At 30.8% G+C, this 24107-nt stretch overlaps 2 protein-coding genes across 3 annotated transcripts in view; one reads left to right on the forward strand and one right to left on the reverse strand.

Moving 5' to 3' along the window:
- The window catches only part of LOC111621300 (protein tramtrack, beta isoform-like), a 122458-nt gene extending 113671 nt beyond the window's left edge, over positions 1-8787 (forward strand). The window contains exon 4 of the mRNA XM_023363387.1: positions 8418-8787. Within this exon, the coding sequence (XP_023219155.1) occupies positions 8418-8689 (272 nt within the window). The 3' untranslated portion in view covers positions 8690-8787. The remainder of the gene's footprint in view (positions 1-8417) is intronic.
- An 11420-nt stretch (positions 8788-20207) lies between these two features.
- LOC111621301 (methyltransferase-like protein 7B) lies at positions 20208-21897 on the reverse strand. 2 transcript variants are annotated; one of them, XM_023363388.1, is made up of 4 exons: positions 21535-21897; positions 21356-21440; positions 20555-21165; positions 20208-20474 (listed from the first exon to the last, which is right to left on the reverse strand). In XM_023363388.1, the coding sequence occupies exons 3-4, from the start codon at positions 21077-21079 to the stop codon at positions 20238-20240; spliced, it is 762 nt and encodes a 253-aa protein (XP_023219156.1). In that variant the 5' UTR covers positions 21080-21165; positions 21356-21440; positions 21535-21897; the 3' UTR covers positions 20208-20237. The 2 variants fall into 2 exon arrangements, with proteins under 2 accessions (XP_023219156.1, XP_023219157.1); XM_023363389.1 differs by having other exon boundaries at positions 21518-21897.
- Positions 21898-24107: the final 2210 nt, after the last annotated feature.

Raw genomic sequence — 24107 nt, forward strand, 5'->3', positions numbered from 1 at the left:
CCTAAATAAGGGGGCGGTGAAATTTTCATCCGCCCCGGCTGACACCGACGCTACGCCACTGGGTACGTTCATAAAGTCGAATGAATTAAATTAATACTAACGAGTCGGTCATAAAATACAAATTCCATTCAGTACGCATGCCGGATGTTGATGACGTTTCAAACGAAACTCTAACGAAATTCACGAAGGAAAGAGTTCGTTTACTTCGTTAAGAAAATGGCGCCCGGCGATATCGATATATCTAAATCTACTCGAGTGTTTAAATTGCGGATCAAAATGTGAAATGATAGAAATAACTGTCCTGAAGCAATCTATGAAAATGATTTCTGAAAAGACTACACTAGCGACATTGATATCTTCGATTTTAGGAACAGTCATTTTGTTTTAAACGAATCGGTCGAAATGTCTAAGGCAGTGTTTAAACATCCTGTGGGCCGCGAAGCCTTACACGGGGATCGCGGGTAAAATAAAAAGACAAGTGTTTGTAGGTCGTACACTACATTAAAAATACTACAGTTTCAGCGAGAATTACGGCCCACCCCAGAAAATGATAGCCGAAAAAGTGTTGAGCTGATTTGCAAAAAGAAATAAAAAGTAGAAAAGTAGAAGCTGAAAATTCTAATACTGAAAAAAAAGAAAAGAAAAAAGGTCAGCAGCTCCCTGTGCCTAATGTTATAATTAAAGGAAGTTTCATACTTTATGTGTGTTAACAAACTTCGCGTTGAATTTTTATCGATGTTAAGCCTAACAATTTTTTAAAATAATAATCGCCGCTATTGTATCGTTAAAAATTATTTTTAAACTATTTTATTGCTAACAAAACAAACCACCACCCATAATTAGAAAATTGAGTCTCGTTTAAATACTGGCCTCCCTTCAATGGTCGAGCCAGTGTTGCCAGCTAAAACACGCAAAAATTTATCAAAAATAATAGAGGAGAAGGTGGTATTATGGAACCCCAATTACATTATAGTGAATTGTAAACAAGGTATCATAACTACACCCACATTTTTTGTGCGAAAAGTACTGGTAACTAGTAAACTAAATGTTCCTAATTGGATTTTNCAAACCAGGTTGAGGTTAATAGGCCTATAGATCTCTACAATTACAATGCTATTAATTACTTCTGAAAAATCATGAAGAAGACAGAAAAGCAATCAACATTGGACAGATTCTTTAACCCCCACAAACAGAAAAAACACGACTAAGAAAAATGCAAGACCTTGTATATATGTATTTTTATTATTACATATGAATAAATGTAGTAAGAAAGTATATATTTTTTGGGGGGTCTCCAGAACGAATTAATCAAATTCCCATAGGAACCTATGGTAAATCGATAATTAGTTAATGGAACGGAAAGTCTTGGAACGGATTATGTTCATTAACCGATCACCCACTGTACTTTTATTTCTTGGTAGGCTTATGCTTATAATTATAAACCTAGTAGCTTTTTTGCTGTCTGAAAACCTTTAACTGCTTCTTAAACAGATATCATTAGAATATGATTATCTGTGTGTTCCAGTATATCAATGTAGCCTGTTGCAGTAGCTAGCAAATGTTGCAATGTTTGAGATCATACTTCCTTCACATTTGGAACAGAGTTGTTAACAATACCACCTCATAGTCATGATTAACACAAGCAATATTGCTGTATCTGAAAACAATGAGAATATTATACTTTATATACCATTTATGCTGTTTTTATAATTAAAATGATTGAAAATAAGATAATTACTATTTTGTAATTGAAATGCTGTGCTTTCATCAACTTTAAACTGAAGAATATTGTTGTCAATCTTGATGCTTGCTTCAAGCATGGGTTTTGTCAACAGTTTACTCAATAGAGTGAAAAATAACATGATCATTACTAACATTGTTGCACGTTATTACATTGGAACATGCTGTATGATAGCTAAATTGTCAAGGAAGCTGAAATGTTATCTGCTTCTGAGAAGAATCAGGTTTCAGACTATGATCCCGAAGAAATTTTTGTGATATCTGGTCTGATTATATTAGGCATCAATGCTTTCTACCTTCTGCAGATATGCTTGTGTTTGAACGTTTTATGAACATGTTTGGTGTAATACTAACAAATTTACTAGAATCACAGAAAAGCAAATATATATGAAAGTAGTGAGAGTGCATGACATTTTCAGACTGTTTGCCTAAAAAGTAGATATTGGTATCCATGTAAACCATGCAGGTTAATTTAACATTGTTTGTGCCAACAAAAGGGTTCATTAACAGGATCCTCACATTTACAAAAATATATTTTCTTGAATTTTATAATAAATATTTTTCATTAATAAATCCTATTGTAGTATATATGCAGTTTTTATGATTTCATAAAATAGCATTTTGGTTATTATGTTTAATGAATATTAATTTGAATAATATTATATTGATTTAAATTTTTAGTGAATAATACTTAAGTTTTAAACAATTTATATGAACCATTGAAAGTGAACGTGGTGGGAAGTCAGTTTTTCCAAAAAACTATATTGCTGCTGAGTTTCAGTACTTAATAGCATTATTTACATATCTGTTGTAAAGAAATAGGAATATTTACATTATTTAAAGGTAAAAGCACTTAACAATAAATCCACAGTAATTTTTAAATCAGTACTTAACTTTACATCTAAATTTCTTAATATAGATGAAAAATGACTTACACCACTTTCAACAGTTCATATATCTGCTTGGATAATTGAAGAAATTGATTGTATAATTTGTTAGTTTGTTTTAGTTCAATTATATTTATTGAAATTCATTAGAAAAAATTTCATAAATTTTCTGGTGAAAGCAATTTCTTACCATTTCTTATTACAATGAATACACTTTTATATAATTTACATTTGTTTATATATTTGTTTTATATAATCCTTGTGATGAAGAATGACAAAGGACCATTTTTCATCAATATAATGAACAATTTTAATTCAAGAAGTTAATGTATTAATATAAATTTTAATGTTTGCAATCGTTTTATTTCCATCCTCAGAATTACAATGAGAAATTCACAATTTTGAATAAAATAATTGTTAAGAAAGCTTTTCAAATATAGATCCAATTCAAATTGCTTTTCTCAGAGGAAAAATATCTTAGAAAATTTACACACTCAAATTAAACATCTGTTGAAGAGAGTCAACAAGGTAATTTTAAATTAAGTTTTCTAAAATATTTTAGCTCCAAGAAAAGCAGTTTGAATTGGATTTACAAATTTTATTTCCGTTTAAATAGGTGCATATTGACATTTTAATCAAATTAGAACATGGTGTATGTGGATAAGTTATTGAATGGCAGCCAAATGACATAGTCCATTTCATATGAAATGAAGCACATTCGTATTTGCTTACTTAGCTATTTGTACCCACAAAAATGTGTATACTTTTTCATTTTGAATAATTTTTTATTGTAATTCTGAGGATAGAATTAAAGTTATTCTAAAAATGCTAAAAGTCTCTATTAAGTTGTATTCTGTAGATTTTAAAAATAGTTGCTTATTTCTCATATATTTATTTAGTTTAACAACTTAATATAAATTGTCTTATTTAACAAAAATTATTTATACTATATTTAATTAAATTTCTATTAAAATTAAACTTGTTATTCAAATAAATATATATACAGTACAAAATTAAAAATAACAAGTAATTATTTATTGTAACATGGTTACAATACTAGGTTGCAATTTTTAAACATATTCTTAATTTATTCAATTTAAAATATATCTTCTCCATCTGAAATTTGTAGTGTTTTGCCCCTGTGCATCATACTTTTCCTGATAACAACAGAGTCATGCCAGTGTTCCATGTAACTCCATTCAGGGGAAAATTTTTGAATTGAATTCACATGACTTCCTCTAAGCTTTCCACATCTGGTCTTGACTTTCATTTATCTAACACTGTTCTCGAGATTAAGGATGGGCAGACAGACAGACAACAGTGGAAATTTATAAGTCTACAGTTTTTTTCAAATTGCAGCCCAATGACATTATTGATAACTATTTTTTTCCTATTATTCTTAACTAATTTTAGAAACTTCAAATTTCAGTTGCTAGAGAAATTATGAACTAGTGAAATGCTAATTGTAATTAAAATTATTTCACAACTCCATAAAATACATATAATAAAAATGCTATTTAAACAGTTAAGATAACTTATTTAGTTGTAACTTCCATTTCTTTAGCACTTACAGGTTCTGATAACCTAGTTACTCAAATTCAAGAACAGAATGAAATTGAAACTGAATGTGATTTTAATGATTTATGATGTGAGATTGAGATCCTAGAAGATTGATTATTAGAACCTGAAAGCAATAGAGAAATGGATGTTGTGATTAAATAAATAACAGAAACTTCACTTGAGTATAGTGTGATTAAAATTTTCATATATTTGAGATACAGTAATCTTTGAGAAAATTATTAAAAACTACTGGTCCTTAGATAGAAAGGTTTGGAAAGAACTTGGATATGTTATTGCGATTTCAGATTCTTTAGCTAAGTTTGATTAATTGCTACAAACTTATCTAAATACAGTGTTATATGCTAAAAATAATACACAAAAACATGGAAAATGAGATTGTATAGGTCTGCAATTTGAAAATATTTCAGTTCAAAAATATCTACCTTCCTTCCTCGAATATTTCTCATGAAGTTTAGAGCTAATCTGATTATATTTTACATTTCTATGATTTTCAAGAGAGAAATGTAAACAAGAATTAGCCTGACCTGGAAGGGTCTGTCAAATGAGAGATGGAAGGAGACATATGGCTATCCCTTGGGTGTTGAATTAGAGTAACTAATAAAATTTCTAAACAAAATAAAACAATAAAATAATTTATTTAAAAAGATATATTTTAATCGATCTCCCGAATTTACAAATTAACTTTTAATAAAATAAGTTATGATAAAGATAGGATAAAACGTTTTAAAAATGTAAAAAGCAAAAGAGCTGAAAGATCAAATCCAATCTCCTTCCACATCTTTAATCTGACAGACTCTTCTGGCTCACGCTGACTCGTGTTTACTCTTTTGCTGCGGTATTTTAGGAAAGTGAAGGATTTAAACTCGACGGTTTTTTTATTCAATTCTATACAAAAGAAATTATATCTGATGTTGAGCAGAGCAAACAGAAAAAATGTATTAAATTTATATCAATCGCGCAAGTTAATATCACCCTACATTGATTCCGAATAACAAAGGATTTTTGTGCCATTGAGAGCAAAATTTGGCGTTTTTGCTATGGAATTGTTAAAAAAACGTTGAATAGATTTATTGCGCTTAAAAACTTAATGTACTGTATATGGATTTTAATACAATTGTCTATTGTATTAACAACTTTAGACTACTACTTGCATTGTAATCTTAGAATTCAGTAAAATATATCCAGTTAAATCTGTATAACGAAAACTATGTTTTATTCATTAGTCTCCGAAACAATAAATTGTTTTTACGATTTCAATATTTAAAAATGAGTTTAAAAAAACTATTGAAGAATTAAAATTATAAAATAGAATTATTCGATGCAAAAGTGGCATTGTTACTTTGGGGTCTGCATATTATGGGCGTAGGGACATATTTCTAAATATTATGTAATATAAGCTGAAGAAAGATTATTCTGTGAAAGAAATAAAACATTTTATTTTTTTGGATTTTGTTTTATTTCTTTAACAAAGTCATTAAGTTTCACACACAACTGAATGTATAACTGTTTGTTCAATTACTGATATTTTATTTTTAGATTTATATCGATCGATATATGATGTCAATTAACTGAAAATGATTCAATCCGTCCTGAGTTTTATTAGTTCAGTAAGCAGAAACGAAGTTTCGCAATCCTTTCAGTCAATCGAGTTAGTTCTTACTAGAGTTTAATTTTCATCTGATGCAAATGTAATTATGTCCCTTGGTATAATTATTTTCCAAGAATTCTTAAATTTGCCCAATTTCTCTTTCCCTTTTATTTCCAATTCAGACACTATTTTCAGAAACCTGGCATTCGGAAAGCACGACTATAATAATTTCATCATATAATTTTAAATTTCGTACTAATTAGTATAGTATAGATGGACTGCCGAATATCCGAGGCTTTAAGGCATCAGACTACTACTATGGTTTGGTTTTATTTGTTTATGGCAACGAACAACTTGGCAATCTGCCTAGGGGATTTCTCCCGGGAGGTCTTTTAAGGCAAAATAACCCCTGCTTAAGTTTTACTAACCTGAAGAAGACCCGGAAAACTCCAGATGGCCAATCCATTGGTGAGTCGCAAACCCACGACCAATTATCAATATTCAGTGGTTTTATCCATTCGGCCACTGGTGGGCGACTACCACTCTGCATGACCGAGATCGAATCCGAGGCGCAGTCTTATGGGCGGTCTGTCCCGGATACATCGGACCCCGGTCGCCCCATTGTGGGCATGGCCCAATCCACGATGAGTATATAAATAAAAAGTCTTAGTGCTCACAGGACAGAAAGCCAAAAAGACAGGGGGAAAAAGTGAAAACGATTCTATATATATATATATATATATATATATATATATATATATATACATAAATTCATATCAGAAGTCAATTGCAAATGAATGCCCTGAATACAGTTTTATAAGTTCATCATAAATTTACACATATTGAACTTTTTCTGAAATCTTTATGAGCTTAATTTTGGTCAATGTAACGAATGTTTAAAGAAATGTCCACACAGATTGCCTCATCTAATCCTAAGATTATATTTTATAATAGAAAAGAATTATAACTATGCTTCTTACAAATTACAAAATTTATCTTATACCATAAATTGTTGATTTTAATAAGCTTATTTTCTTTACATTTAGCGTTATTTCGAATTTTAGTACCAATATGGATAACAAAGTGAGAGATTTTTAATATTTCTATGTGAGGTTTAACGAGTTGTACGAGTCTTTAAATAAGTGAATTTTCTATAAATTAATTATTTAGACATATATATATATATTTAAATGTCCTTATTTCGTCTTCTCTTTACTCTTCAGGAAATAACATTCTTATAGCGTAGTTGACTTTTTTAAATTAATGTTTCCGCATATTTGGCTGACCAGAAGCCTACAAGTAAAAGTGAATCCTCTTAAAAGTCGATCCTCTTAAAAGTGAAACGAAGACTAAATAAAAACATTTTTAATGTATTGCCCTTACTATAAAATGTTTTATATAAATTTAAATTTATCATCATTGCAATTTTACTAATAATTATTTTTAATTATGTCAGTCCTGCGAGCACCAAAAGGGTCACTTTTGGTATAGTGAATTCGACTAGATTCACAGTACGATTCTGTGTGTAAGGAAAGGATCATACAAGCGCTAACAGAATCAGTTTTCATGATCATGGTGAATTCCACAATGGATAATCGTGTGTTAAGCAACGTGTCCGAATCAAACTCCTCCTGTTGTCTCAACCATTTCTCTCTTGTATGTCGAGCAATATACAGTGTATAATTACGGTTAGAGAGTAATTTTAAAGCATTTTAGATTACTGGAAAAATTAGACTGGTGATGTCGAAAATTCGAATCAGATGAATATTACTTATTGATATGATTAGGAAATTAACAATACAATCGTTGGCTCTTCAATCCAATATGCTGATGAATTATAGACTGAATGTGCTAAATTTTTGATATACCTTGGTTAAACAATTTTACCTTTCTTGTAATCAGACATGTACATATATTTATAAGTTTTTCATGATAAATATAAATAAAATTGTATGTTTTATATAAGAATAATAAATATTTAATGAATTTTATCAGAACATTTAAAAAATCTTTTGACTTAATATATAATAAATAGCACTGAAATTAATGTCATATGCGTATTTTGTAATAACATGTTGAATTAATGAGATATATTTTATTTAAAAAATGATCAATTAAATACACGTTTAAAAATTTTAATTTTTTTAATTTTAATTATTCGTTTTATAATTATATATTCCGTTGTTTTTACCAATTAGTAATAGATTTGTGCTATTGAAATATACTTTTTAGAAGATCAAAAAAGCATTAAAATCATATTAATTCTAATAAATAATTAATTTTTTAAACTTAATCCTCGATTCTTTTTTTCCTGTGTTTTTTACTTTAATATTTTTTTAGCGTTTGGCTTTTAAAAGTACAAAATTATTTTGATTTATTACAATACAAGAATGCCTACATACATTACATATGGACATTCTTGTATTCTTATTATATTGTCCCGATGCATTCCATTATTATATTCTACTAACAACGTATTTCCACATACGTTGTTAACAAAATGTTCCTGTATATTTGACGAGACTAATTCATATATATTTATTTAACTTACTTATTGATATAGTTTTGAATTAATTTTATATAAATATGATAATGAATTAAAATATTTTTAAATATTCTAGACGATTCATCAGAATTATTGCAGAGTAACCAAAGAACAGAATATCTAAAATGTGACATATGCGAAATTACATTTGGATCTCAAAAAGGTTTAAATTTACATCTAAGACGAAGCCATCAACTGAAAGGAAAATATCGTTGCGAAATTTGTTATCATTCTTATAATCAAAAATGTAATTTGTACAGACATCGGAAAATTCACGAAACACGATATCCCAGAAAATCCTATATCAGTAAAATGCCTGTCTCGTCCGATTCAAATAATTGTGGATGAAATTACATAAATTAATTCGAGTTTCATTAAAAAATCATAATTATATTTTATATAAATATATTCTGTAACTTTGTGAAAAATAAATATATTTATCTTCATCCCGATATTATGGTTTTTATTTATTCGTATGTCTCAATGTTCTCTTTTGTGGATGTTACTCTGATGGTGTCTGTTTCTCTATCTGTATCTGTTATGTGTTATTTTATATGGATTTTTTCACAATTTAATGTAAAAACTAAATTCTTGAAGTTTCAGTTTATTTTAATCGAATAAACGTGTAGATCTCTACTTGAAACTGGGAATATTCTTTGATTAATTAATAATCATATTCATAGTCTTCATACAAATGTTGCATTTCCATTTGTTTTATGTTATAATTTTACGCGTTTTTTTTTTTTCATAATTTAACGTTAAAATTAAACCTGTTTGTGTGTGAGAAAGATTAACATAATTGAAAAATTACAATTTGTACTTGAAACTATAAATAATTTTCTAGATTTGTACATTCATCATAAATAAGTTATTTTAAAATATATATTACAACTAATACAAGTATTAAAACAGGCCAGGACAATAATTATATGTATATAAACAAGTATATAAAAAATATTGTAATTTTTACACATAAATAAGTTATTGCCATAATAGAGTATATTATTTAGTCGCAAATCAACAATGTAAATTTCTAAGTTATTTGGATTTCTTTAATGAATCTCAATGTGAAATTTTTTCACAAATTCTCTAAAATATATTAAAGTATCAAAATAGCTTCAATATACACATGAAGAAACTATAGACCAAGATATCTTATTCATTATTACAGCTAAATATATCAATTTACTGTAATTTTTCTTGAAAAATATGTTGAAAATTGTTCATTTTTTAAAGCCATTATAGGAAATTATTCCTTCAAAATACTTGGAAATGCTTATTCAGTATGCTTCTCATTCCATGATATTTTATAACAATTATGCACATTACATTATATTTTTAACTAATCTGTTCAAAAAGATTTTAAAAATACGTGACAGTTATATACTTATTTTGTTTTTTTTTCATATTTAATATTTTCTTATTAAATATTCTTTTGTACTATTGATACTTCATTAATAATTTATAAGGATATCCAAAGCATTTTGAACATTGATGTTTTCTATTTATTTTTGTATAGCAATGGGGTCTGTTGTTCTATTTATGGTTTTAATATACTCATGCGAAAGATATTATTGTTAATATAATTAGGCATCTATTGTTTTATTGACATTACATGGTTTATAATATTCTTATAATTCAGTTTATTTTATTTTCTAATTGGGAGCTGTCCATTAATTACGTTTACAGATAAGAGAGAGAGGGTTGTAACAAGTATTTTACATCATTGTACACGATGTAGGAGGGAACCTAGGCATTGCAGCATTATCTAGTGGACTTTTGTACGGGTATTAGTGGCATACGAATTAATTTTTATAAGCCTACTTATTAGTAATATGAGTAAACTTTTAGTTAGAAAATATTCGAAGAATTTTTTTAAAGTAATTTCTTCGATACCAGGAAGTGTGAACTATTGTTCATTTAATTAAAAGGGGGGAGTCAAAAGTGACTCAAAAATTGTAGCCGTAATTAATGCAAGGTCACTTGTTACTTCTAGATAATTTAAACAGTTATTCGATTCTAGTTCTTCAAAGTTAATATGGTTATGGAAAGACTCGACTATACTTAAAATTTCATCTGCTGTTATTAAAAGTTTCATTATAACTTACATTATTATATCGTATACAACATCTACAAAGATAAACAATACACTTATTTTTGAAATCTATATCTACCTTACTGTTATAACTATTTTGGTTAGTTTAGGTTCAACAACAACAGATCCCACTGTAACACGATTTATCTGTCTGTATAGAAATTATCTACTTAGTAATATTACATTGTTTTTCCTTTAACGTACCGGTATTTATTATATCTGTGTAAGTTTCTTGGTAAGATGAAAGTATAGAAAACGATTCATTCGGATATTTTTTCATATTTTAAATAAACAGTTTATTTTTCAATTTCAATTTTATTTGTATTCATAATTTTCTTATCTATAAATGAAGAAAGAATAGAATCCGGAGGATCCGGAATAGGAGTCATTTTCATCTCAAACAACTACACTGCTGACCAAGTAAAATGCAACACCTGCAATATCTAGAGACCTACATGGTGTTGCATTTTACTTGGCCAGCAGTTTATAAAGACGAAAGTAATTAGAAAAGTGTGTAATAAATATATGTGAATGAAGTGTGTAAAATCTGCTATCAAAATATATACAAATTACAACAAACTATTGAATAAAAATATACTGTAAATATTCGAAAGCCTCAATTAAATCTTTAATGCAAGGGACAAATAAAGGCGGCACTTCCGCTTTGCCGGAGTATGGAGTCAGTTTTATCAATATATGATTAGCAGAATATGAATTGCAGTGCCATAGATAATAGTTTTATTCTGATAGGCTATGTGTCATGAGCATTTCCGTAAGACAAATTTCCCTAACGACTCTCGAACACGTCAAAACGATCAAGAGATTAAATTTCTGATGTCAGCAGACCATATTTAATACAATCACATGGAAAATACAGGATCGAATCCTTTCGGAATATTAGAATTTTTTATTCATGGTTTAGAACCAAAAGTTTGATTCTCTAGTTTTATTCATTGAAACTGATTTATATCTGCAAAATCCTTTATGAGTTACAGTTTAAATCTGATTTAACGATTGTAATGTATGCTATAAATTAGAAATTTGTATAAAATTAAAGATATTATTTTAGTTTTTAGGAAAACTTTGAAATGTTTTTCATTCGAAGAGAAGTATTTTTTTTATTGAACTCAAATGTTAAAATCTATCGTATATAATACTATTTTAAATACTAAAATAAATATATATAACTGTAATCAAAATAATTGAATTCTAACAGAATTTTTTGAATATTTCAGTCGAATCAATGGATTGTTCGAGAGGTTTGGATCGGACTGGAGAAACAACTGTAAAGTGTAGTATATGTGACATGCTATTCAAATCAAAACAGGGGTTGAATTTACATCTCAGACGAAGTCATCAGATTAAAGGAAAGTATCAGTGCGATATTTGTACACGTTCTTATAGTCAGAGATGTGATTTATATAGTCATAGAAAGATTCACGGTGGTATTTCTCATCATTCATGTGCGGTTTGTTCCAAAAAATTTATTTATCTTTCTGCTCTCAGACGTCATTTACGAATGAAGCATTGAACAGTATTTTAGAAAGAAGATTAAGAATAGTATACAAAAAAGGAGAATCTATAATAGTTAATAATTTTATTTGCTAATAAGCAAATTTTATGATTAAACGAAATCATGAAAGTTAGCAATGATGAAGATTTAAAAAATCCTAAAAACTAAATTGATAATATAAAATCGATTTTAATATTTTTAATGAACAGAAGAGAAATATAATTGTAATTTAACTGTTTGTTAATAAATATTATTATGAATAAAAATTTATATGGAATTCATTATTCAGAAGCCCTTAATTCTAATCAAAAATTAATGGACAAGCGAAACTTTAAATATTCAAAAATATATAAGTACAATTTAAGTAAACTTTTATACGAAATTTGTATGTGTGATGAATAAAAGATTGATAAATAAATAAAATATTCTTTGGATATATATCCTACACATTGCAAAATGATAATTTTAAGTTGAGAATAAATTGAGTGATCAATTCAATTGAGGTATAATGATTTTCCGAATCGAAAAATGCGTATCTTTGATTCTCATTTACGATTCAATTAGTAAGAATATAGCTAGAGAGTATTATCATTAGCATTTGGAGATTCTTAATGAAGTTGTATTTATATTATCATTTACATATACAGTGGGTGATCGGTTAACGAACATAATCCGTTCCATACTTCATTCGTTATCCGAATTGTTCGTTAATCGATCACCCACTGTATATACATGTAGAGGTAGAGAACCATTATAATTACGAAGATCGAAACTAGTAGGCCTACATTAAAAAAATCTGGTTTTTCGAGTCCCAAAAATCGATCCCACTTGCCAATGGCTCAATGTAATAATGAAATCTTAAATGCGGGGTATAATGCTGCAATGGGCAGTAAATACAAACTTCATAGATAACAATAATGCTTAAGTTTATTCATATTTAAATACAACTCAAATTTGCTCAAGAGATATTATTTACATTTGAGATCTGACTCTCAGAAAGCGAAAACGAAATTTTCTGTGCAGCTCCTTGAAACGGGATTCTCGTTGTAATTTCATCCAATCAAAGGCCTAATGGATAAAAATCACTGAATTTGGGGTTAGCCGCTATCAGGTGACGACCCTCGACCAACTGGTTGGCAGTGTGAAAGTTTAAAGGATTTTCTTCACCACTCTAACATCTAAATAGAAGAATCAGTTTCCCATAGAAAGTTCCGGAAGGCACCCACATGGTCGTATGGAGACAATATGGGTACATTCAGTAGCGTAGCGTGGAGGGCGGCACTTTTTAGGGGGCGGAAAATTACGTTTTAGGGGGCGGCAAAAGTTCACAATAAATAATAATAATATCTTGTAAGAATTTGAACCATTCAATTTCATACTTTCGTCCACTTGCGATTCGGACCGATTGAAATGAGCACGGAATAGTGTTACCATCCGACTCGCGGTCCGAGGGATATCGTGCGCAACCTGTCGACCTATTTTTTGTTTACTCGTAGGATTCATTCGTAATCATATACACCTCCAATATCCAATAGAGCTAGGTCACTCGCGTTACTCCTATCCAAGTCTCCCTAGTCGCTAACTGTAACTGAGTTAGAACCAGCATGCACTGCAAATTATTCTTCGCATTGCAAAATGATATACGCATGCGTCAGGAACTTCTGTTCGAACAAACCTCACCTGCCGTCCGGGTCGGCGATTTTAAAAAGGTGGCAACACTAGCACGGAATTTTTCATTACTTANTATTTCACGCATCGCCATCTCGAATTAACTTATGTCTGTCGAGACCAAAATTTAAAAAACGTGAACATCACACAGATTAATATGTACCCCTAAGTCTCTGGAACGGAATACACGCACCAGTGAACCTACAACACGCGATTTATATTTTAAAAATAATTAAATTCACTTAGCATTCAAAACTTGTGAATTTTGAAAAAAACAAATTTGCTGATTAGATACGGACAACCGTTTAACTGAAGTAAAACGGGTTTTCCCCTTGCTATGGATGTCTGCCTAGTTCAGTTCATCCACATTCCGCTACAGTTCGCCTTTATTATCAGTTCGAAATGGGGTGGTTCCATAATACCCGCAGTGTTCCATAATACCACCTTCTCCTCTATTAAAGTAGCCAAGACATAGCCAAATATTTTAGTGCCATATCACTAGCGGACATTTGAAATTTGCCGACTAGAACGGTCGGTTAACCGATGTGACGGTTAATCCATGCTCTACTGTATTTCAGAATGAGAGATATCTCTGCCGAGAAATATCACTGTTGTGATAGTTTTTGTCTTTCATGTCTTTTAAACACTTATTCTCGAACACAAGACTAATCAATTTATTAATATCCATGTTGAAAAAACCAAAACACTCGAAATTCAACGTGAGAACGCACGAAAAAATCAAACTCGTTTGAACGCTCGAATGGTTCTGACTACATCGTGCGTGTTCTGACATGCCCTTCTCTGCCAAAGTAAACACTCTCATTGGAAAACAGGTATTTGTTTGTTCGGACAAACTCGTAAGAATTCTCATCCAAAGTAACCGTAGCCTTAATCTGATAAGTTTCTAACATCACTGTCTATCTGTCCAGTAAACTTACCTATATACCTTTTAAATGAAAACTAGAAGGGTCTTATCGTGGAATGCGGACTATAATTACTTCAATGCAATCAATATTAATATAAATTAAATTACACTTTAGTGTTATTATAAAATTGAAATTGCAATAATGATTGTTGATAGGCTAAGACAACGCAGAACGAGAGTGATCTGCCAAAAAGTTCCATGGACGTACGAGTCAGAAGAGCAGGGGCAACTGTCCTCTCAAATTCGGACAAAACGGTGGGGACAAAATACGGGCAAAACAAGAACGTTTAGACAACGAAACTAATCAGACAAAGAAAGCTAAAAGGTTAATAAATTATCAGTAATGACAAATTACAAATTGGAACTTGTTTTTACTTGTGTAAAATTTTGGGCAAATCAACCCTTTCTGTTTCCCTTGCCAAAGGGTAAGTTCGTATAGTTGAAAGAGTTAAACGAGAATGACGTCATAGTTAGTCATACTTTCCTTAGACCAGTGTTTTTCAACCTTCTTGAATACGCGACCCCTTTACAAGTTAAAAAATTCTGGTGACACCCCTAGGGCCATATTAAAACTATATCAGTGATTTTAAAGACTATGTATTTAATTTTCTTTCTGTTGAGACAAATTATTGTTGATTAAAATGAAAATTTCAGAAGAATCGACAATAACTTAATAGCGATTTACTAATATACTAATTACAAGGGATATACTAATATACTATACTAATAATGTATTTTTTCATTCTTTTCGGTTATCCGATTTTTTCAGTTATCCCACCAACCTGAGTCCCCAATTGAGTCGGATAATCGATGCTCTACTGTACTCGAAAATCTTTTGCGTGTTGTCCCACAAATCTTGATATGACATTTGGAACTTTCCCTTATCGTCTCTTGTGGAAAATAAGTGGTTAACATGCTCTGTTTTCCACCACCTATCAACAATAACTTAATCAACGGACTTTTAAGAAAATAAAACTCATCAAGTTCGTCTATTTTGCTGGAAGGCAGAAACGTACTATCAGAAAACGCGCACAGTGTACCCATCTTGTTCTGACGAGGATTTCCGACGTACTGGTCAGAACAAGATTTCGTCAGAATTCACACTCACAGTAACTGTAGCCTAATTCTGATAATGTTTCGGTATTTTAGTACTTTTCGACTTATTCCTGGTCACTTGAATACAGTAGAGCGTCGTTTATCCGAATCAATTGTGGGATGAGGCCGTTCAGATAACTTATTTTTCGGATAACCGATTATGTACGAAAAAATATATTAACCCATCCCGTGTTGAAATTTTTCTCCGTTGCGTGTCGCTTCGCGTTGAATTTTCGTCGATGTTAAGCCTAACGAAAACTTTTTAAAAATAATACTCGTGGCTATTGTATCATTAAAAATTATTTCTTTATTTTTTACAAACAAAATAAATATATTGAAAAGTATAAAAACAAAAAATATATATACTTTAGAAGTTGATCTAGTATCAAAAACGTTCAATTCAGCAGGACACAGTCCTCAGAAAAACACCACACAAAAGTTCCAGTGCTGCCAGCTAAAACACGCACACCAACAAAAAAAATATTGGAGTAGCCCAAGATATAGCCAAAGATTGCAGCGCCACAGCATTAGCGAAAATTTAAATTTGCCGACTGGAATGCTTTCGGTAAACCGACGTTTCGGATAACTGGCTTTCGGATAAACGACGCTCTACTGTATTCATTTCCGAAGTTATTTGCATACGAGTCTCCTCCGAAATTTACTCACTCTCTTATTGGCATATAATTAAATGGAATCTTTTTAAAATTAAATTTATGTAAATCATGCATTGTGAAAGTGTTATAGTGATAATTTCATAAAGTTTGTCAATATGGATATGGATGTCGGAAGAATATTAATATTAATGAATTTATTGAGAAAATATATTTTGCAGAAGCTTCTAAATTTTTATTTAGAAAATCATTGACCAATTTTTTTAATACTAAAAATAAAAAGGGAAAAAAAACAATTGTTCTCCAAAAAGGATAAAATGCATGCATTTTAAAGTAACGAAGACTTAAAATATAGATAAATAATTGTAACGCTTTTAAATAATTTTTTATTTAAAACATAAATATTAATCGTGTACTTTTAGATCGTATTAAACATAATTTTTAAACATTATTTATTAGGGAGGTGGCCTTGCAATTTGGGAAAAGGCCCAACAGTTGCTTTTTCTAAATTTAAATACATTCGGAAAGGTCTTCATTTATATTTAGAAGTCGAGTTACATCATGAATTTTATATATGTTTTGTATATACTCGACCCACTTTTAGTCTGAATCATGGTTACTAGATAAACTGGTTTGGGAGCAGAGCAGAATTTTCTGTCTAGAATCTGTCTAACTCACTACATTGTGTATTTATGTCGTTTATTGCATAAATACTTTCGACACTTGGTGGCAGTACCATCTCCATAGAAACTTAGTTTGATGGAGCAATCCAACAACCAACGAGATAGAATAACATAGAGTGCCAGAAGCACCACTTTTTGAAGCTGATTGAAGAGAAGGACGCCATGACAGTTTCAGTGGGTTTATAGCGAAGCGCACAGTAAGAAATAATCATGCCACATTTTTGTGCCGCTATTAATTGTACCAACAGTTACAAGAAAGTTTCGGGAATTTCATTTCACAAGTTATAATTATTAATTTTGCTCACACTATAGACTACTTTTCTATGTCTAATAAAATGTTTAAGGATTAATTTAATAAAAGTAAACGAAAAGTGTCGAACATACTTCGAAACGCTGACTAATTTATAAAAAATAAATAATTAAAAATGTTTTGGATAGAAGTCTTATACATATCAAATTACGAATTTTATAGTGGTTAATATCTGTGATAAGTAAATCACATTTCATTCTTGCAATAGTGAAATTTAAAATAAAAGTTTTTCTTTGTCAGGTTTCCACTCACTGGCGAATCTCTTCTTAAGAAATGGCTTATACTAATGCGACGCCATCGTTGGAAGCCGAACAATAATAATTGAATTTGTTCTTCTCATTTTGAAGAAGTTATAATAATGGTAGAAAATACTTACAACCAAATTCTGTTCCTACAATTATTTCATTTCCTTCACATCTTCAAAAAATCCCTGCAATAAAACGTTCAGAAAGAAAACCAACATCTAAAGACCCTATTTCAGAAGCCTGTAAAGTAAAAATTGCAAAGATAGAATATGAAGTATCAGTCTCTCGTGATCACACATATTGTTTGCCATCTCCAAAGAAGGAGCGTGAAATATTAATTTTAACAAAACAGAAATGTGAACGGCTACAAAAGAAACTTAATATATAGCAGAAAGTCTAATAAAAGAAATTCAAATAAGATTGTCAATTTAAAAAACAATTTTCAAAGGCTAAGAGAAATGCTTTCTAAATCCGATTCTATAATGATAGAAAATAACTTTAATGAACTGCTTCTTGATCTATTAAAACATCAGCGCTTTTTGGTAATGAAGGCAATGAATATCCAGAAAAAGTTAAAATGTTTGCTTTAACTCTTCATTTTTATTCTACAGTAGTAAGGCATATGAATATCTAAGACAGTTTATTAAACTACCTGCTCCTAGTTCTTTACAGAAATGATCTTATATTGATGGTAGTTCTTGGCTTTACCGAACATTCTTTTCTTTTATAAAAATCAGAGATGAAACTAAAATTTCAACCCATCCATTATTATGTTGCTTAATTATTGATGAAAGGGCAATTAAAAAACAAGTTGATTGGGATGGGAAAGAAGTAATAGGATATACAGGGTGTATCAGAATGACGTTTTAAAAATTTGGGGGATTGTAGAGGATGAAATTTTGAACGTTTTGATATAAGGAACTTATAGCCGGAAACTTGAACTAAAGTGTGTACAGCGGTAGAAAGTGCTTGACCGCTCTTTATTTTGGTAGCTACCCTTCTGTCCATTGATGTCATATTATTGCTGCGGATGGAAGACTCTAAACACACAACTACAGTGGTCTAACTGAGCCTGTGTACAGGACGTGTACTTAGTGCTTGCCGTCCTTCGGGTCACCCCTTGCATCTACTAGCGCTGTGCTGTAAACACACAACTAGTCAACGTGAGTCCCTTGTGTACGCAACACCTGTAGGAACAGTTCATGAGCTTACGGAGCGCATCTTTACAGCATTTAATACCATCAAAGGGGAGCTTGGCATCTTACAGAGGGTCGGACAAAATATGGTTCGTAGTTGCACATTATGTAACGAAGTTGGTGATCATCACATTGAACATTTACTCTAAAGTAGTGCAGCCACTGATTCGATGTACTGTACGTACTGTACATATGTTTTACAAAAGGCATATGCACATTTTTGGTGGCATGGCAGTCTAAGACGGAGCGTAGTTTCTTTGGCTTCAAACAGGGGCGTTAGTTTCTACGTTAATTTTTATCTGATTCAGAGTCTAGCAGTTATATGTCGTTGCAGCAATCCAAGCGCAAAAGCGAACATGTCACGTGATTAAAAATAATTATGGCGCGTTTTTACGCTAGTGGCGTCTCGGCCCAATACTATCGCGCAGGGAAATCACAGGGTTCCCTAAAAGCATCTACGTAAATATGGAATTTCCAAAGAACCGACTAAACTTTTGAACGAAGTATGTGTATAAATAATAACGGAACTCTGTCTTGTTCATGACTGTGGCTTTGACTTACGGAATAAAGTTGGCAGCCTCTCCACAGGAACCAATAACTAACATCAAAGGAAACAATTCGGCTCTCCTGAAAGGAATCGACCTAACAGGAACAAATCAGCTTCAAACGTATAACACTTTTGAAACTAAAAACATACGTTTTTTTTAATCTATCTCTCGTAACTTTAAAATTATGAAATATCGATTATCGGCAATTAATTGATTATTGACTGCCCTATATTTGTTTAAAACCATAATCGATGAATCAATTATAATTTGAATAGTTTGAAAAAGCTATAAATTCAAGAATTTAGTTTTTTCAAACTATTAAAATATTATCTCTTTTTAATGAAGTAAAATATCAATTTATTATAGAAGTAATTAGATATTTTAAATATTACTGTTTAATTCCAGTTCAAAATCAAGCAAAAAGTTGCATAACTTTTCCTGAAACATTTAAAACTGCATATTTGACGCCATGTGTTATGATATTTTATTGTATTAAAAACTTTTATATTTTTAATTATTATAAATGGCAAAAATCTTAATTTTGAGAGTAGGGGTGGGTTTTATAAAAAACTGTAAATGCTAATAATGAGTAAAATCTTCATTAAGTCCGACCCTATTCGAAATATAACACACACCACACTTTTATATCTCCACCCCGAAATTTAAAGCATCAATCTCCTAATATAGAAATCTCCTTGGAAAATTTCAGAAATTTTCGATATAGAACACGGTAGTTATTAAGCTTCATGGAAGGTGAACAAAATCATGCCACACACACACACACACACACACACACATTAACACACTAAGAAATCCATACATACCAAAAAAAACCCGAATTTTTTTTAATAATATAAAGATATTTTTATTCTTTTCTTCGTCTTAAAATAAACTTTTCCATTCTTTCAACATTAAACCACCGTTTACATTACAGTATTATCAATTGATAATTGTTATCTCAAATACTGGTTATTATATTTTAAATTGAAGAAAATGGATTTCATTCTTTATTTTGTTGCATATCCAAAAACATGATAGCTTACAATAAATGGAAATTTATCAATATATTTATAATATTGTGATACTTCTTCGAATCCAGCTCGTTCCACTTCTTTTCCAACGTCTCTAGTCAGGTGACAATTTCCTGTAAGTATCTTCCAAACTGGCTCGACAATTTTTGAAGCGGTTACAGTAAAATTTGTGTTTGGAGGAATTTGATGGTCCAAATAATAATATCGGCTTCCCTAAATAAAAAAATAATTTTTTATTTCATAGAGTTTTCGGAAAATTATTTATAAGATATAATAAATAGATTATCACTTACCTTTATTAAAACTCGCTTCACTTCTTGTAAGACTTTCTGCACATCGTTAACACTACAAAGTACGTGAGTGGATACGACTACATCCACACTATCGTCTTCTATTTCCTTCATGTCTTCTGCTCCGGAACAAATAAACAGATCCAATTTTACATTTGGAAATTTGCTTTGATTCTCTTGAAAATATTTCTGAAAATTGTTATTAGGTTCTACACAAATTAAGGACGTATTCTCCGGATAATACTTAAAATTTGAGCCACCTCCGGCACCAATTTCCAAAATTTTGACTTTTTCCTCTTTTAATCTCTCTGGATCTTTTGATTTTATCATCTTCAAATCGGCAAATAATTTATCTACATCTGAAACAATGTACTTTCCAAATCTTGGTTTAAGTACTCTCTCTAAAAGGAAAACACCCCATTTGTCTTGAATGTTTTTAGATATCTTCAAAACAATTAGAAATAATACGAGTGTCGTTATCAATAACAATGCAACATTTCGAATCATGAAAAATATGAACGAAAGCATTTTAAGGAAAGAGAACGTCGCAACAGTTGCCTCTCTCTCCACTTTATAGGTTATAATTAGCTTCAAAGATTACAATTTTATTTTGTCTAGAATAAATGTAAACAGGAAGTTTATTAATATTCGATTATAAAGAACTCATTTTTAAAAATTTTAAATATATTCTTAAAATATGATTGCATTTAAGTTTGATTATGGAATAAGAGTTTAAACTAACTTAAATGTAATCATGTATATTTTTCGATTAAAATTAACTAAACTAAAATATTTACGACACACCTTGACAAGTATCCTCGCAGACAAGTAATGTCTTCGTCATAATATACCACACACACCGAATTGATAAATAGGATTGAAGAGCCATCTGTTGTCAAATATGAACGTTAATCTTAGCTATATCATGATTTACAAAAGTTAATCGATAAAACAGGATTTCGTAACCTTTTGCTGTGACTCACTTGTAAACACACTTTGTACCTCATAAAACTTTGAGTTTCTTACTTAGATACAAATAAATGCGTATTAAATTCGTTTTATTCTACACACTGCAAACGAACTAATCTGAGAGGAGACCGTTACAATTAGGTAGTTGTAACAGATAAAATAATCTCATGCTTAAATACTGTTTAATCGTGACTACGGTAAGGTAGGCTTACTCAACACAGAATCCAATTCAAGATCTGGTTTCACTTTCTTTCCTCATCTAATTACACGTGATCATCTTCCTCATCCATCACTACTGAATGATGTCACATCCTAATAATCCTTCGCGTGTATTTTGAATACATATGCATGTGTGCAACTCCAGAAAAATGATCGAATATACGCAGGCGCAAATTTTACTGTACGTGCATTTCTTAACAACAGATGTCACGTTTGTCTTCCTTTATCGATCATTTAATATTTAATAACAATTTTTTTACGTTAAAAATAGTAACGATTCAAAATTCATTTCTTTTACTACTTTTATCTTTACATCTAAATATGCCAACTGCACACAAGTCACGAAATATTGTATTAGAATATATTAATAATAAAACTATATACAAGGGTATAAACATTTAGGGTACGTTCGTAAAGTCGAATCGTTCGAAAAGTAGTAATCTCGCTCAGTGTGCATGCTCTGCGGTGATGACGTTTCGAACGAAACACTAATACCCCGTTCGCACCGAGCATTTCGATCTAGATTCTAGATTGTGACTAAGGTCGGAGAATGTTCCGTGGTGCGAACGCTCTCGACCGTTTCAATCTCGACTGAAACGAGGTTCAATCGCGATCGACTGGAGAGTTCTAGATCCAGTCATAAGAGAGATCCCACAATCCCACGCGCGCGAGAAAATACAGGATGGCTGCGGAACACGTGTCGGGCTATCGACAGGGAAATAAAAAAGACATCTGGAGAGGAGACGACGACATCTGTCTATTATTATATGTATGGCAAGAAAAAGTATTTATTTCTAACCAAAACTTCCATTTTGTTTGTTGGTGTTTGTGACTTACCGCGTAGTTACGTCAGTTTTATGATCGCGTGTACAATTTTGCCACGTCTACCGAATTTTCGGTAGATCTACCGATTTTGGGACCGATCTACCGATTGAAGCACAAAATCTACTGAAAAGTTTACGATAATTCAAGAAAGAAATTTTAATTTTCAATGTATCTAAAAATTCTCAATAAAACATTTCTTTGTACCTTCATTTCTTATATATTGTAAGAGACTTTATTGCAAAGATTCTGTCTCGTTTTGTTGAGAATATCTTGTGTCTGCCCCATTCTTCAGCTAATGTAGAAAGAATATTTTCGTAAATAAATCTGTTAAACACGAAACAANGCCAAGACATAGCCAAATATTTTAGTGCCATATCACTAGCGGACATTTGAAATTTGCCGACTAGAACGGTCGGTTAACCGATGTGACGGTTAATCCATGCTCTACTGTATTTCAGAATGAGAGATATCTCTGCCGAGAAATATCACTGTTGTGATAGTTTTTGTCTTTCATGTCTTTTAAACACTTATTCTCGAACACAAGACTAATCAATTTATTAATATCCATGTTGAAAAAACCAAAACACTCGAAATTCAACGTGAGAACGCACGAAAAAATCAAACTCGTTTGAACGCTCGAATGGTTCTGACTACATCGTGCGTGTTCTGACATGCCCTTCTCTGCCAAAGTAAACACTCTCATTGGAAAACAGGTATTTGTTTGTTCGGACAAACTCGTAAGAATTCTCATCCAAAGTAACCGTAGCCTTAATCTGATAAGTTTCTAACTTCACTGTCTATCTGTCCAGTAAACTTACCTATATACCTTTTAAATGAAAACTAGAAGGGTCTTATCGTGGAATGCGGACTATAATTACTTCAATGCAATCAATATTAATATAAATTAAATTACACTTTAGTGTTATTATAAAATTGAAATTGCAATAATGATTGTTGATAGGCTAAGACAACGCAGAACGAGAGTGATCTGCCAAAAAGTTCCATGGACGTACGAGTCAGAAGAGCAGGGGCAACTGTCCTCTCAAATTCGGACAAAACGGTGGGGACAAAATACGGGCAAAACAAGAACGTTTAGACAACGAAACTAATCAGACAAAGAAAGCTAAAAGGTTAATAAATTATCAGTAATGACAAATTACAAATTGGAACTTGTTTTTACTTGTGTAAAATTTTGGGCAAATCAACCCTTTCTGTTTCCCTTGCCAAAGGGTAAGTTCGTATAGTCGAAAGAGTTAAACGAGAATGACGTCATAGTTAGTCATACTTTCCTTAGACCAGTGTTTTTCAACCTTCTTGAATACGCGACCCCTTTACAAGTTAAAAAATTCTGGTGACACCCCTAGGGCCATATTAAAACTATATCAGTGATTTTAAAGACTATGTATTTAATTTTCTTTCTGTTGAGACAAATTATTGTTGATTAAAATGAAAATTTCAGAAGAATCGACAATAACTTAATAGCGATTTACTAATATACTAATTACAAGGGATATACTAATATACTATACTAATAATGTATTTT

Source organism: Centruroides sculpturatus, unplaced genomic scaffold (genome assembly GCF_000671375.1).
Source record: "Centruroides sculpturatus isolate CEXI.00-Female unplaced genomic scaffold, Cexi_2.0 scaffold86, whole genome shotgun sequence".
Taxonomy (NCBI): domain Eukaryota; kingdom Metazoa; phylum Arthropoda; class Arachnida; order Scorpiones; family Buthidae; genus Centruroides; species Centruroides sculpturatus.

Bases quoted from the DNA above. Each gene is read 5' to 3' on its own strand.
- LOC111621301 (XM_023363388.1), bottom strand. From the start codon at position 21,079: ATGCTTTCGTTCATATTTTTCATGATTCGAAATGTTGCATTGTTATTG. The intron at 20,475-20,554 runs GTAAGTGATAAT...TTTTTTATTTAG, and splicing joins TGAAGCGAGTTTTAATAAAG to GGAAGCCGATATTATTATTT.